We start from the raw sequence: 14468 nt of genomic DNA on the forward strand, positions 1-14468 counted from the left end.
CTTGCAAGACAGATGCCTTACCTCTAGCGCCACCTCTCTGGCCCCACAAGGCCTTTAATATCTTTTTTTTTTTTTTTTTTTTTTTTTTTTTGGTTTTTGGGTCACACCCGGCGGTGCTCAGGGGTTACTCCTGGCTGTTTGCTCAGATATAGCTCCTGGCAGGCACGGGGGACCATATGGGACACCGGGATTCGAACCAACCACCTTTGGTCCTGGATCAGCTGTTTGCAAGGCAAACACCGCTGTGCTATCTCTCCGGGCCCAAGGCCTTTAATATCTTAAATATCAGAAATGTTTAGGGGGCCAGAGAAATGGCATGTAGGTGGGGCGTTTGCTTTTCATGCAGAAGGTTGGTGGTTCGAATCCCGGCGTCCCATGTTGTCCCCTGTGCCTGTCAGGGGCGATTTCTAAGCATGGAGCCAGGAGTGACCCCTGAGCACTGCTGAGTGTGACCCAAAAACCAAAGTATCACTAGATCACATTTTTAAAATCAGGTAAAAGGAAAGGAGGAGGAGGAAGAAGAAGAAGAAGAAGAAGAAGAAGAAGAAGAAGAAGAAGAAGAAGAAGAAGAAGAAGAAGAAGAAGAAGAAGAAGAAGAAGAAGAAGAAGAAGCAGCAGCAGCAGCAGCAACAGGGCAGTCCAGCCAACAGTTTTTGTTGTTGTTGTTGTTGTTGTTGTTGTTTGGGGGGGCATATCCAGTGAGTAGAGGGGTTACTCCTGGCTCTGTGCTCAGAAATCGCTCCTGGCAGGCTCAGGGGATCATAAGGGATGCCAGGAATCAGGGTCTCAGGGTCCTCTTCGGGTTGGCTGCATGCAAGGCAAATGCCCTACCGCTGTGCTATTGCTCGTCCCAGCCAACAGTGTCTGGGAAATGCAATCAGCGTCTGGAAGACAGCAACAGCAGCAGTGTCCCCTCTTTCCCAAGTTGGTGGTTTATTCCCTGGGCAACTGCCACTAAATGGCAGTGATCAGGGGACCACTTTAAAGGGACAGACCCCTTAGATGGGGTATGGCAGTGTTATCCAAGAGAAGGGATGACCAAATTAGACATAAGTATTAATGAATAAATCTCTATGGCTTACGATGAACATATGGAAAAAGCAGAGTTTCCTCCCCATATCCCTTTACAAAATCCTTCTGGTCAGGCTAGACTTAAATTCTTGATTGGACATCAAGAGGTTGGGTGGAATTTGAAAGGGATAATTATATGCATGGTCAGTCACCAGCATTCTGTACAAAAACAGTTGACTCAAACTATTCCTACCTTTACTCCCACTGTGATGTCAACAGACACCACATGTGAACATTGATACTGATTTTTATCTATACAAGGATTTTCCATGTTCCGGTGGTAGTACCACCAGAAAAGGCCCATAAGACTGGCCTTTTAATTACCCATCTTCCAACAGTATCAGTGGAGACTTACTGGGGAAACTCTTTCATCACTTCCCAATATTAATGAGATTTTCATTCCTTCCATACTTTTCCATGTTATCATGTGCAGCTTGGACCTGTACTGTCATCAACAAGAGATAAAGACTGTGGCACCCTGCCTCACTCATTGTTATCAGTGAAACTGAAGTAGAGAGCAAATATTTCCTTTTTTTTGGGGGGGGGAGCAAACTGGGTGATGCTCAGGCATTACTCCTGGCTATACACTCAGAAATCGCTTCTGGCTTAGGGGACCCTATGGGACACCGGGGATCAAACTGTGGTCTTTCATAGGTTAGTCATGTACCAGGAAAATGCCCTACTGGCGCGCCACTGCTCTAGCTCCAGTAGCTATCTTTCTGGTCCTAGCAACCAGAAATTTTAATTAGACAAGAAACCTACAAGTCCTATCTCTCTTGAGAAAAATGTGACACATTTTTTTGATGAAGCATTTAAATGTAGCACAAAGAAAAAGTGTGTGCTGTAAAGCCAGATCGGTTTGTTCAACTTATTGAACTTTGAGAGTGAATTAGTTTTTCTCAGACAGCAACTTGTAAAAAAAAATGATAAAAGTCCTTCATGGTTCAGGCATAAACCTGCAAGATTATCATGCCTAAAGGTCCATCTTGTTTGGTTCACTATTAGGATAAAATTTCATCAGACTAGAATCTAATGGCTAGGGCTCAAAGGTCCTTGGCTGTCATTATGATGTTGATCAAGAGGAACTGAATGTTAAAGTATTATGTATATAGCTGAATATGCACATGTTAAATTGTTATTAATTCCTGGCTATTCCAACCCAACTGCCTTCAGCATGCAAATACAGTAAATACCAGTATATATACATTCAAACATATACACACCACACTTCTTCATTCTGAAAATAATTTTATTATTTTTCAGTTATTCAGGAAAGTTCCTGGGTTGCTATAACCAAGATTTGGTCATTACACAACCACAAATTAGAGCACTATCAGTCAGTCCACCAGTGTTCTCTCTTTGGGTGGTGAGAGCAGGAAGGATGCACAACGAAAAGAACCACCACCAGGTTAGGTGAAGGAGGGAGGAAAAGAAATAGACCTGAATAGAAATAAATACAAGATTTAGTCTCAGGCCTACAATGTAAGTAGACTTTACTGAATGAGGACATTGATGTCCCTATTCACACTAATTTTTTCCTGCCTTTCCTGTACACCTTGGTGTATAATCAAGGAAGAGCATAGCAGTGAGATTGAATCTTATAGTCCAAGGCACAAACAGACTGCACTCCAATTATGATTGAAGAGGTAGGGATCGAGACTCCTGGGTAGTTAATTAGCTTCCACCTATACTGCAAGAGAAATACTTAACTCTTTCACGAGAAACACTCTCTAGAATTTGGTTCATGGCAGAGTGAACTACCCGAGAAAACATGGTAAACAAGGAAAAGAAGTATTAATGAAAAATCATTCTGGACTTCAGATTATTAGTTTTATGATACTTTGCTTGATAAAAATTCTAAGCATCTTTCACCAGACAGAGAGGATGGGGTCCTGCAAATTCTGAAGTAAAATCAGGCTCATGACTGTGTGATCTCTTCTGATTATGAAGTATTCAGGATTCGAGCAGAAAAAAAAAAGCAGACTTGCTGATTCCTGCAGCTTAATTTTGGATTCCTATATCCACCTCGTGTTAGCCGATCTGTTCCACTAGGTGTCGGAGAGATGACCAGTAAAGAGGAAGACTCTTCTGTTGGAACTGATGTTAAAGGCGAGGGCATTCGCATTCTCAGTTCTTTTTTTTTTTTTTTTTTTGCATTCTAAGTTCTGAGGAGGTGAATGAAAAGGTGAGAACTGTTTATATATGGCCGGTGAAACATAAAATCAGCAGGGCATGAATCATCACAACATAGATGGTTGCTAGCACAGGCACCCGGGACCGGGAATGAAAGAGTGACTGCAGGAACCGCTTCCATCTGGCACTACTTCGAGTCTGGAACAAAAATCAAAAATCAGAATTTCATCCTTTAGAGAAGTACCATTTACCTCTCTAACCACTGCAGAAAGTCATCCTGAGAGAAAAGTCCTCTCTGGGTCAATGACTGGCAAATACTAACTCAGTTCCTTGAACTTTTTCATTTTTAGACTCACAAGCTACTCTGGATTTCCCCGTTCCTTTTCCGTGACCTGTACCCTCAACACAGGCAGCCCAGTCTAAAAAGTATCATATACCCTCTTTTTGTCCTTCTCTTCCTCTCTTACCCTTTGACAGTTGCTTGTAAGATCAATGATCACTGGGTGTTCTTGAGTAACATGGGGGCTAATGAGAGGAGTACAAGCAGAGTCCCGTTCACTGTGCTCCAATCTGTTGAGAACAAAGAGGCAATGAGAGGCTGAGCAAGTAAAACTTTTCAAGTCATCTTGTCATGATATGTAAAATCAAGGAATTTGTAGAAGAGAGAACTCTCATTCCACCCACAGAATCTACTTACTGGCAGACAGGTTTCATTCAGCAGCAATAATAAGTAATAAGTACCAGGAGCTGACTGCTTACCATGTATCTACTATGTATCTGGAATTGGAACTTTATATAAATTTATATAAATTATATAAACAATAAGACATTTATATACATTTAATTCTTGGATTTTGAAACTGGTTGCTATTTATTGAAGGTTTGAGAAGGTCGAGTCTGGAACTAGAGAGATAGTACAGCAGGTAGGGCACTTGCCTTGGTTTGATCCCAGGTTTGATCCCTAGCATCCCATATAGTGCCCTGTGTACTGCCAGGTGTGAGTCCTGAGTGCTGAGCTAGGTAGGAGTAATCCCTGAATATTGCCAGGTGTGGCCCCCAAACAAACAAAACAGAACCAAACAAGCAAAAAAGACAAGATAGAGACTTAACTGAAAGTCCATTTGTCATTAAGCTTCAGGTTCTTCTCTCGTTGCACTGAATCTGACTTTGTGAATATCTGATGTTTTTATTTAGATAAAAATAGCCTGAGATTTTTGGGGGTTCTTGAGATTAAACTGAATTGGCAGTCCCTACTGCTTTCTACTTCACTTTTTGCTTACATTTTTATCACTGGGACTTTTTGATTTAATGAAAAACTTTACCCACTCAATGGTTTCTCACAAAAACAAGAATTTTATCTTGCATCAAAAAATGTGTACTCAAGGGCCGGGGAGATAGCACAGCGGTAGGGCATTTGCCTTGTACACAGCTGATTCAAACAGATGATGGTTCAAATCCTGGCATCCCATATGGTCCCCCATGCCTGCCAGGATCGACTTTTGAGTGCAGAGCCAGGAGTAACCTCTGGGTACTGCCGAGTGTGACCCCCCAAAACCAAAAAAAAAAGTGTGTACAAGTAACTCAACACACTTGATCAAGTATTTGCCATTAAGAATGCACTTTTAAACTTAAGAAAAGATAAAACATTAAAGAGTTACATAAGTCTAATATCTTTAGATTATATGGTGTGCTGCTAAGAAACAATATGTACTACAACTGGGGATTTGAGGGACAAAGTAATTGTATTGTACATGGGTTCAGTTTTGTTTTTCTTAATGTTCTTTGGCTGAAAGTTCAAGGCTGGGATATCATCGATGGAACTACTGAGAATCCTGTTTATGGGTGATTGGGCTTCCACTGTAACTTTACCCTGTCCTCTTTCTTTGCATCTTTGTTGTCATAATTAAAATAATAAAAAAAAATAATTAATAAAAAAAAAAAAAAAGAAAAGATAAAACTTTTTACACTTGATTCTTCCCCATATAAAGGTATATCCTTTAACCTAATAATTCTAGTCTCTACTTGAAGGTCACTTACTTTTTTTCAGAAGAGAAATAATATTTTAATCTTTTCTGTGAGTATGGAAAGAGAAACTAAGCATACACAGTTTAGCTCAGTACTTTCACCCTTTCACTTCTGTGGCCTGGCACCAATATGGAACCAGAGGTTGAAACACAGTCAGAAATAAAAAAGCAGCATTTTTTTTTTTTATTGAATGGCAAGATATTTCTCTGGGTTAAAAATCTGGAGATGGGGCTGAAGTGGTGGTGCAAATGGTAAGCAATCTGCCTTGCCCACATTAGCCTATGGTGGACCACAGTTTGATTCCCCCAGCATCCCATATGGTCCCCAAAGCCAGGAGCGATTTCTGAGCGCATAGCCAGGAGTAACCCCTGAGCATCACCGGGTGTGGTCCCAAAACCAAAAACATAAAATAAAATAAAATAAATCTGGAGACAACTTATGTGCCAAGGAAAGATGACTGGATAAAGAATCTATGGTATATTTACACAGTGGAATATTACTCGGCTATAAGTAAGAATAAAACCATGTAAAACTATGTAATTAGCTATGTGGATAGATATATTATTGACTTCTATGTAGCCAATAAGAGTCATGCTAAATCCATAGCAGGGTCTCTTTTTTTGATGACTACTGATTTCTGATAATATGCAACACATACTCCAAGGTTAGGAGCTTCTTCCATTACCTTTCCTGTGGCTCTCCCAGATCTTCAGGATCACTTTTCCTGTGGATTCCATTCTTTTCTTGGGTAGCTCTTGGAGCAACATCTGTATATAGCGTCTCCTGGAAAAGGAATAAAATCAGTCATTAAATGATGAATACACATACAAATTGATGATGATGTATACTATTGGTAGCTCACACTTGAGTGTAATTTAATTAACACAAATCATAGTGCCACGTCAATGTCCTAAACTATATATGAGGAACATGAGAACTCTCTAGAGAGAATACAGCCCCTTATAATTCTCTTTAATTACACATTTAGAAGTGAGAATCTCATTCTCCAGTAAATTCATCTACATAAAATTCTCACCTTTTATTTTTTTTTATTGTTTTTGGGTCATAACCAAAAATCCAGGGCTCAGGGTTTATTCATGGTTCTGTTCCTAGGAATCACTCCTGGTAATACTTAGGGTTTTATGTGGTGCTGTGAAGTCAAATTGGCACCAGCCACATGCACTATGAGCAGCTTATCCCCTGTACTATCTTCCATGCCATCTCTCTCTCTCTCTCTCTCTCTCTCTCTCTCTCTCTCTCTCTCTCTCTGTTTTTGTATAACACTTGGCTGCACTCAGGGGTTACTCCTGGCTCTGTGCTCAGAAATCACTGCTGGCAGGCTCTGGGGGACCATATGGGGTGCCAGTAATAGAACTCAGGTCCATCCTGGGTTGGCCGAGTGCAAGGCAAACGCCCTACTGCTGTGCTATCTCTCCGGCCCCTTCATGTGTCTTCACATCTGAAAATCTGCCATGCCATATTTATAATTTATTTTTTTGTATGTTTGACTTAACTCAAACATTTACATGAAAAAAAATTGGTCACTATATATTAAAGTCATTTTATCATTTACTTAAGCTTAAAATTGCAACTAAATCATAGCAATTCACAATCCTAACATTTAGGACAGCAAACATAAGAGTGTGAGATGGAACCTCACTTATGGAAAGCAGCATTAAGGAGCCAAGAATGGAAAGAAGTTTCTGGAAACAACTGTTTAGTTGGAAGAGTATCTAGGCAGAAAATTGCTCTGGAGTTCCTTTGAAAATCCTACATGTTGTCCTAAAAGGGCAACAAAAGATTTGCAATTTTTCAAACATACCTATTAAAAAAGGATCACTGTAACTATTAAAAAAAATCCAATAGGGCCGGAGCAATAACACAACAATAGGGCATTTGCCTTGCACACGGCCAACACAGGACTGATTCCAGTTCAATTCTCAGCATCCCATATGGTCTATATAGAGCCTGCTGGGAGCGATTTCTGAGCACAGAGTCAGGAGTAACCCCTGAGCGCAGCGACTAGGTGTGACCCCAAAACCTAAATAAATAAATAAATAAATAAATAAATAAATAAATAAATCCATTAGCAACAATCATGTTTAATAAATTAACAACACTTATTAAGTACAATACTTTCTATATAGCCAGGCATTGTGATGTTCTATTTACATTTTCATAATGACCTCAGCTAACTGCTTACAACTTTTGGCCAGGTACTTATTACATACGGACTCTACTTCATTTGTGAAAGAACTTAGTGAAATTATTTTTGGCTCACATGTCTCTTGGTGAACTGAATTCTTTTGTTAAGTAACACACAGACATTTGTATACACACTACTTTGCAAATAATTTTTGGATATTCATAACTATTATCAAAGTCAATTTTTAATTCCAGAGCCTTAATGATTTCTTCATACTTATTATTTCTAACTTAATTTAAAATAGTGTATCCATCAGGGTTCCACAAAAAGATAGGAATAGAAAGGTGTCAGCAGAAAATATTTATAATAATCAGGAAGTAGAAAGATTCCTAAGAGGATGTGGATTGGGGGTTGCGATGTTGAGAAGAGACCAGAGGATGAGCAAAGACAGAGATGAAACAAGGTACCCAAGAATGTTTCTTTAATACTGCCCTGGTTTTTGTTCTAAGGATCAAATGGCAAAATGTTTTCCCTTATAGTAATAACAGGTCACATATACTCCTGAAAGCAGCCTCTGTAGAGGTTTGGAAAAGTGAAGTTGGGAAAAAAGTATGTTGGTTCTGTCAACTAAAAAACATACCCACAATGAAGAAGTCTACAAATGCTGTGTATTAAAGAGCAGAATTCACAACCTCACATCTCTATCTCTGCTATCTAATCATGTCAGAAAAGCTTCCTCCTCTTTCTTGAAACTCTTTCCTGTTGCACACTGATAGGAAATATTAAAAAAGCTTATTGGGGGAATTCTAAGTTATTGTCTCAATTTTACTAAGGAATGATATGATAGATAACGCTGAGAAGGAAACTCCAAACAATATAGTCTTTTCACTTTTACTGAATAAATATTTTTCTGGGTTTTTTGTTTGTTTGTTTGTTTTGGGGTCACACCCAGCAGCGCTCAGGGGTTACTCCTGGATCTGTGCTCAGAAGTCACACCTGGCAGGCTCAGAGGACTGACCATATGAGATACCGGGATTCGAACCCTGGTCCGTCCTGTACTGACACGTGCAAGGCAAATGCCTTACCGCTTTGCTATTGCTCCAGCCCATGAATAGATTTCTTAATTTCTTTCCTAAGACAATCTACGAATGGAAAAAAGAAAATGGCAAAAGATGAGAGCGAGAGCCAAAGGACTGAGCACAATTTTTTCATGATAGGAGCAGCAAATGGATTCAACCTGGGACCATATGGTCTACAAGCGCCATTAGAGTACCCCTGAAATAAAAGAGCTTGGTATAGCCATATAGTCAAATGTGCCCTCCACCCCCACAAAATAAAGAAAAAAGAAAATGGCCCGAGTCCATTCAACATGAGCAAGCCAGGCTCTGAGAAAGGTAGAACTTCTGTACCCTAGAGATTGAATACCAGGCTTGATATAGTCTAATCTCATTCTATTGACCTTCTTGCAGAAAAAAGATAGTGAAACCAATCTAATGGGATACACTAACCTTGCTGTTTATTTGTTGATTCCTTAATTACTTTTTTTTTTTTTTTTGGTTTTTGGGCCACACCCGGCAGTGCTCAGGGGTTACTCCTGGCTGTCTGCTCAGAAATAGCTCCTGGCAGGCACGGGGGACCATATAGAACACCGGGATTTGAACCAACCACCTCTGGTCCTGGATCGGCTGCTTGTAAGGCAAACACCGCTGTGCTATCTCTCCGGGCCCAATTCCTTAATTACTTTTGATGCATTTTCTTTAAGCTGTCATTGAGTTGGGTCCTAAGTTCTGTGTCATGAACTAGGCTTTGTGGCCATCAAGTGAAGTTGATACTTCTGGGGACATTTGCCAGGCTGCAAACACTGATGAAATTCTCTTTATATTGTTCATACTAAATTCCTTCTAGAAACCATAGCCACCTAACAGAAAGTCATAAGATGACTTGCTTAGTAGTGGCATATGGGCTCTAGCTTGCAGAAGCTAACTGCCTTTTTTTTTTAACCTTTGAGCAGCAATTACCATTGAAATTATTTACCTGTACTTTGAGGGTATCAATTTGAGAGGAAGAAGCTCTTAATTTGCTCATGAGGTTTTGCAGATGATTGAGCTGCTGATCTTTGTCTGAGATAGCCTTAAGGTACTGCTCCTTCATTCTCCTCTCATAAATTTCCCATGAGTCCTTTTCTTTTCTAAAACAAACAGAAATAAACCTGTGACATGACTACTACTGCTTCCATATTCAAAACAGTGTTATGAGCCATAGAGGTGTGGTCAAAAGCAGATACTTGTGAGGCAGTTATAATTAGAACTGTGTACCACGACAGTTAAGCAAAACAAAAAACAGAATTTTAATGGGCAAAACTGGGTTTTTCCACTCTGATAGTGCATTATTATTCAAACACAACTGTATTTAGCTATTATTTTCTTTAAAAGAAAAAGTCCTGAAGGCAAAGCTTGGCTTTCATACAGGAACCAGAAAAAAAATCCAATCAAGGAAGAGAAAGAGAAAATAATCATAAGTTATAGCATAAATGTAGGCTGCCTAAGAAAAGGAGACAGGGCCCGGAGAGATAGCACAGCGGCGTTTGCCTTGCAAGCAGCCGATCCAGGACCAAAGGTGGTTGGTTCGAATCCCGGTGTCCCATATGGTCCCCTGTGCCTGCCAGGAGCTATTTTTGAGCAGACAGCCAGGAGTAACCCCTGAGCATCGCCGGGTGTGGCCCAAAAAAACAAAAAAAGAAAAAAAAAAGAAAAGGAGACCAACAGAATCTGAACAAGAAAAGTCAACAGTAAGGAAGGGTGCCAGAGGCCAATGCCTGCCAGAGCTGAGCAGATTTCCATATTTCTCTGAGCCTTAGCAATGAAGGAAGATATAAGAAGATATACAAAAGAAATAAGAGAAATTCTAGAACTGAAAAATATTCAAAGTAAAAAGCTAACTCAATGGAATCAACCCAAAAAATGGAGCTGATGGGGAGAAAATCAGTGACCTTAAAGAAAGAATAACATAATAATTAAAGCTAAAGATGGAGCCGGGCAGTGGTGCTGGAGGTAAGGTGCCTGCCTTGCCTGCGCTAGCCTAGGACGGACCGCGGTTCGATCCCCCGGCATCCCATATGGTCCCCCAAGAAGCCAGGAGCAACTTCTGAGCACATAGCCAGGAGTAACCCCTGAGCATCACAGGGTGTGGCCCAAAAACCAAAAAAAAAAAAAAAAAAGCTAAAGAAAGAGAAAAATTGGGGCCGGGCGGTGGCGCTAGAGGTAAGGTGCCTGCCTTGCCTGCGCTAGCCTTGGACGGACCACGGTTAGATCCCCCGGCGCCCCATATGGTCCCCCAAGCCAGGAGCAACTTCTGAGCGAATAGCCAGGAGTAACCCCTGAGCGTTACCGGGTGTGGCCAAAAAACCAAAAAAAGAAAAGAAAAGAAAAGAAAAGAAAAGAAAAGAAAAGAAAAGAAAAGAAAAGAAAGAGAAAAATTAAGTTGGGGCCAGAAAGTACAGGGCTTAAAATGCTTGATTTGCATGCAGTGGACCCTAGTTCAATTCCCTGCACCATCATCTCCTGAGCACTGCTGGCAGCAACCTGAGAAGAACTGGGAGAGCTCCTAAGCGTAGCCCAACCCCCCTCCACAAAAGTAATGAAATGAATTGTATTTCATCAAAATTGAAGGAAAGACCTTGTTGAAAAAGATGAATAGAAAAGATCCAAATAGAAGAAAATATTTGTAAACCATAAATTGATAAAAAAAATTGTATCTGGGGGGAATACTGTATCTACACAACAATATTTTACTTTTTTTCATGTACAAACTGGTGAAAACAGTAGAAGTATTTTGTGTACACTAAAGAAATAAATAAAATCCTTATCTATAATAGTACTACTTATGTATGAGTCCACGGAGATAGCATAAAGGGCTGAAGCATAGACTTTGCATGCAAAACCCAAGATCTGATTGTGGCACCACATGATTTCAAAGCACTTCCAAGCCTGGTCAAAACTCAAACTAAAAGAATATGTATCAATATTCATATTAATCATCAGTATTTCAGTAGTATTGCTACAGAATCCAGGTGTACTATGCATTTTGCAGACTAGCAATAAGTTTCTGCAGACTCCCACCAAACTGTTGTTCAAAACCAGTAGAATACATAAGCAATTTTCAGAACTCTATTAAAAGATTAACAATCTAATTAGAAAGTGAGCACAATACATGAAAACTGATTTCATGAAAAATGGAAAGGGTGTCACATTATTATTTGCTACTATACAAATTAAAACCATAATGGAATGGAATTATATAGCTATTAAAAAGTGAAATAGCTTATAATATAAAATATTAACATGGATGCATTTATTATTTTAATTTAAATCTGATATTAAAAGGAATCACTCAGATATCACTGGTAAGAATATAAAATGATAGTCATTCTAAAATGTAGCTTTGAAGTTTCTTTCTTTTTTTTGTTTTTGTTTTTGTTTTGCTTTGTTTTGTTTTTTTGGGCCACACCAAGTGGCACTTAGGAATTACTCCTGGCTATGTGCTCAGAAATTGCTACTGTCTTTGGGGGACCAGATGGGACACTGGGGATCGATCTGAGGTCCGACTTGGGCAACTGCATGCAAGGCAAATGCCCTACCACTGTGCTATCGCTCTGGCCCCAGAAGTTTCTTTTTTTTTTTTTTTCACTTTATTTAAACACCATGATTATGAGGTTGTTCATAATGGTTGTTTGTTTGTTTGTTTTTTAGTTACATAGTTGTTGATACCCTTCCCCAATTCACATTTACCACCACCAATATCCCCAGCAGTTTTCTCTTTATCTCTTGTCTCTGTCCCTGTCTCTGTCCCTGACCCCCCTTCCCCTTTTAGGCACTATGGTTTGCACTATTGAAAGCATACCAGGCATATCACTTTATCTCCTTTCAGCACCCAGTTCTTGTCCAGAGTGATCATTTCCAACTATCATTGTCATAGTGGTCTGTTCCTTCTCTGCCCGAATTGCACTCTACCACTATATATAACAATCTTCTTACTATGTACTGATTCTTTTGGCCCTCATCTCTCTTTTCCCTGGATATTATTATCATACTTTTTTTTTTTACATCCCACAAATGAATGAGATTATTCTATATCTATCCTTCTAGTTTTGAAGTTTTTTGTTTTGTTTTTTGGTTTTGGGTCACATTCGACAGCTCTCAGGGGTACTCTTGGCTCTCTGTTTAGAAATGGCTCCTGGCAGGCATGGGGGGCGAGGGGAGGGACCATATGGGATACCATCCATCCTGGATCGGCTGTGTGCAAGGCAAATGCCCTATGCTGTGCTATCTCTCTGGCCCCTAGTTTTGGAATTTCTTTTTTCTTTTTTTATTGGGCCATACACAGTGATACTCAGGGGTTACTCCCGGCTATACACTCCAATTTTGAAATTTCTTAAAATTTAATATATAGGCTTAATCTTCAAGCCTGTGTTCTCTCTTGAACATATTGTGTCTCTATGTTACTTTGCTTGCTTATTTTCACTCTAGAGAAGTCTGTGTTCTCTTAAAACGATATTTCTCACCTCAATAATAATGTCTTGATTCACCATTTTGCTTTCTCCTGAAATTCTTTTCTGTGACAGATCCACAATGACTATACTGAAATTAGAACTGACATTATGGAAGTATTTCTCCAAACACTGGTGACCAAGGTATGTCAAAGAGTATAAGTATTCTTTCTCAAGTCAACCTCCCTTGCTCCTCGTTTTACCAAGCCATCAACAACAATCTCATCTACCAAATCTGGAATATATACTGAATATATGTGAATACACACTGGGATTGCTGTATTAATACACAGGTTAAGAATATAACATATGGGGGCCATAAGGGCATTTGCCTTGCACATGGCCAACCTGGGTTTGATCCTGGCAGCCTGTGGGTCCCCAAGAACCACCAGGAGTGATTACAGAGTACAAAGTCAGTAGTAACCCCTGGGGACTGCTGAGTGTGGCCTAAAAATAAAACTAAAATATGGAGCTGGAGAGTTTATAACCGGTAGGCTTTGCATATGACCAAAACTGACTGAATCTCTGTAGTCCTTACAGTCCCCCAAGTTCCATCAGGAGTAACTTCTGGGAATCACTGGGTGTGTCATAAAGAAAAATAATTTAACATATGGAAACTTGAGTGATAGTACAGTGGGTAGGGCACTTGTCTTAATATGGTCAACCCTAGTTTGATCTTTGGCATCCCAAATGGCCCACTGAGCATTGCCAGGGGGCAGTATAGAATCCAGAGTAAGTCCTGGGCATTGATGGGGGTGGCCCTACCAAAACTAAAAAACACATACCATATATACTAGAGTATAAAACCCGAGTATAAGCTGACATCTTTAATTTTACCCTAAAAACTGGGAAAACTTTGTGACTTGAGTATAAGCCAAGTGGAAAATGCAGCAACTGCTGGTAAGTTTTAAAAATAAAAATATTACCTAAAACAATTACAATATTGAGGAATCAGTAAATAAATAAGTAAATAAACACATGATTGCATTTATAATACATGATTGATATACTGTATGCCATTAACATACCACATTAACCCACAGTATTCAATGGCAACTTTAATAAAGTGGATAAACCATTTAAGACAGTAAAGCATTGTAAATAAATGGTTAAAAATCCTGAGTCCTTATAAATCCCCGTTTACCAAGCTGATGGCTTGGTAAAATGAGGAGCAAGGGAGGTTGACTGGAGGAAGAATACTTATAAACATTTATTTACATGACTTTACTGCCTTAAATGAATTTTCACTTAATTAAATGTGCCACTGAATATTGTGGGTTAAATAGTTCAGTGGCATACAGTTCAGTTCAGCTACCTATCTATTCAGTTCAGCCAAGACTTGTGGATTGAGCTGAAGCATCCAGCAGATGGCAGAAGACGACTGGAGATTACGTGCATTTGATTTGGTGCGTGCACACAGAAACAAATAACCTGTATGACCCAAGTATAAGCCAAGCTTGGGGGTTTCGGCACAAATTTTGTGCTGAAAAAACTTGGCTTATACTCGAGTATATACAGTACTTTTTCTATACAGTGTAGTATTTATAC

At 39.6% G+C, this 14468-nt stretch overlaps 1 protein-coding gene across 1 annotated transcript in view; it reads right to left on the reverse strand.

Annotated features, from left to right (window-relative positions):
- Positions 1-2568: 2568 nt before the first annotated feature.
- Positions 2569-14468, reverse strand: part of GOLGB1 (golgin B1) — a 74442-nt gene continuing 62542 nt past the window's right edge. Inside the window, exons 18-21 of the mRNA XM_049785863.1 lie at positions 9410-9563; positions 5915-6012; positions 3672-3774; positions 2569-3402 (exon numbers count right to left, since the gene is read on the reverse strand). Coding sequence (XP_049641820.1) covers positions 3268-3402; positions 3672-3774; positions 5915-6012; positions 9410-9563 — 490 coding nt within the window. The 3' untranslated portion in view covers positions 2569-3267. The remainder of the gene's footprint in view (positions 3403-3671; positions 3775-5914; positions 6013-9409; positions 9564-14468) is intronic.

This window comes from Suncus etruscus, chromosome 13 (assembly GCF_024139225.1).
Source record: "Suncus etruscus isolate mSunEtr1 chromosome 13, mSunEtr1.pri.cur, whole genome shotgun sequence".
NCBI lineage: Eukaryota > Metazoa > Chordata > Mammalia > Eulipotyphla > Soricidae > Suncus > Suncus etruscus.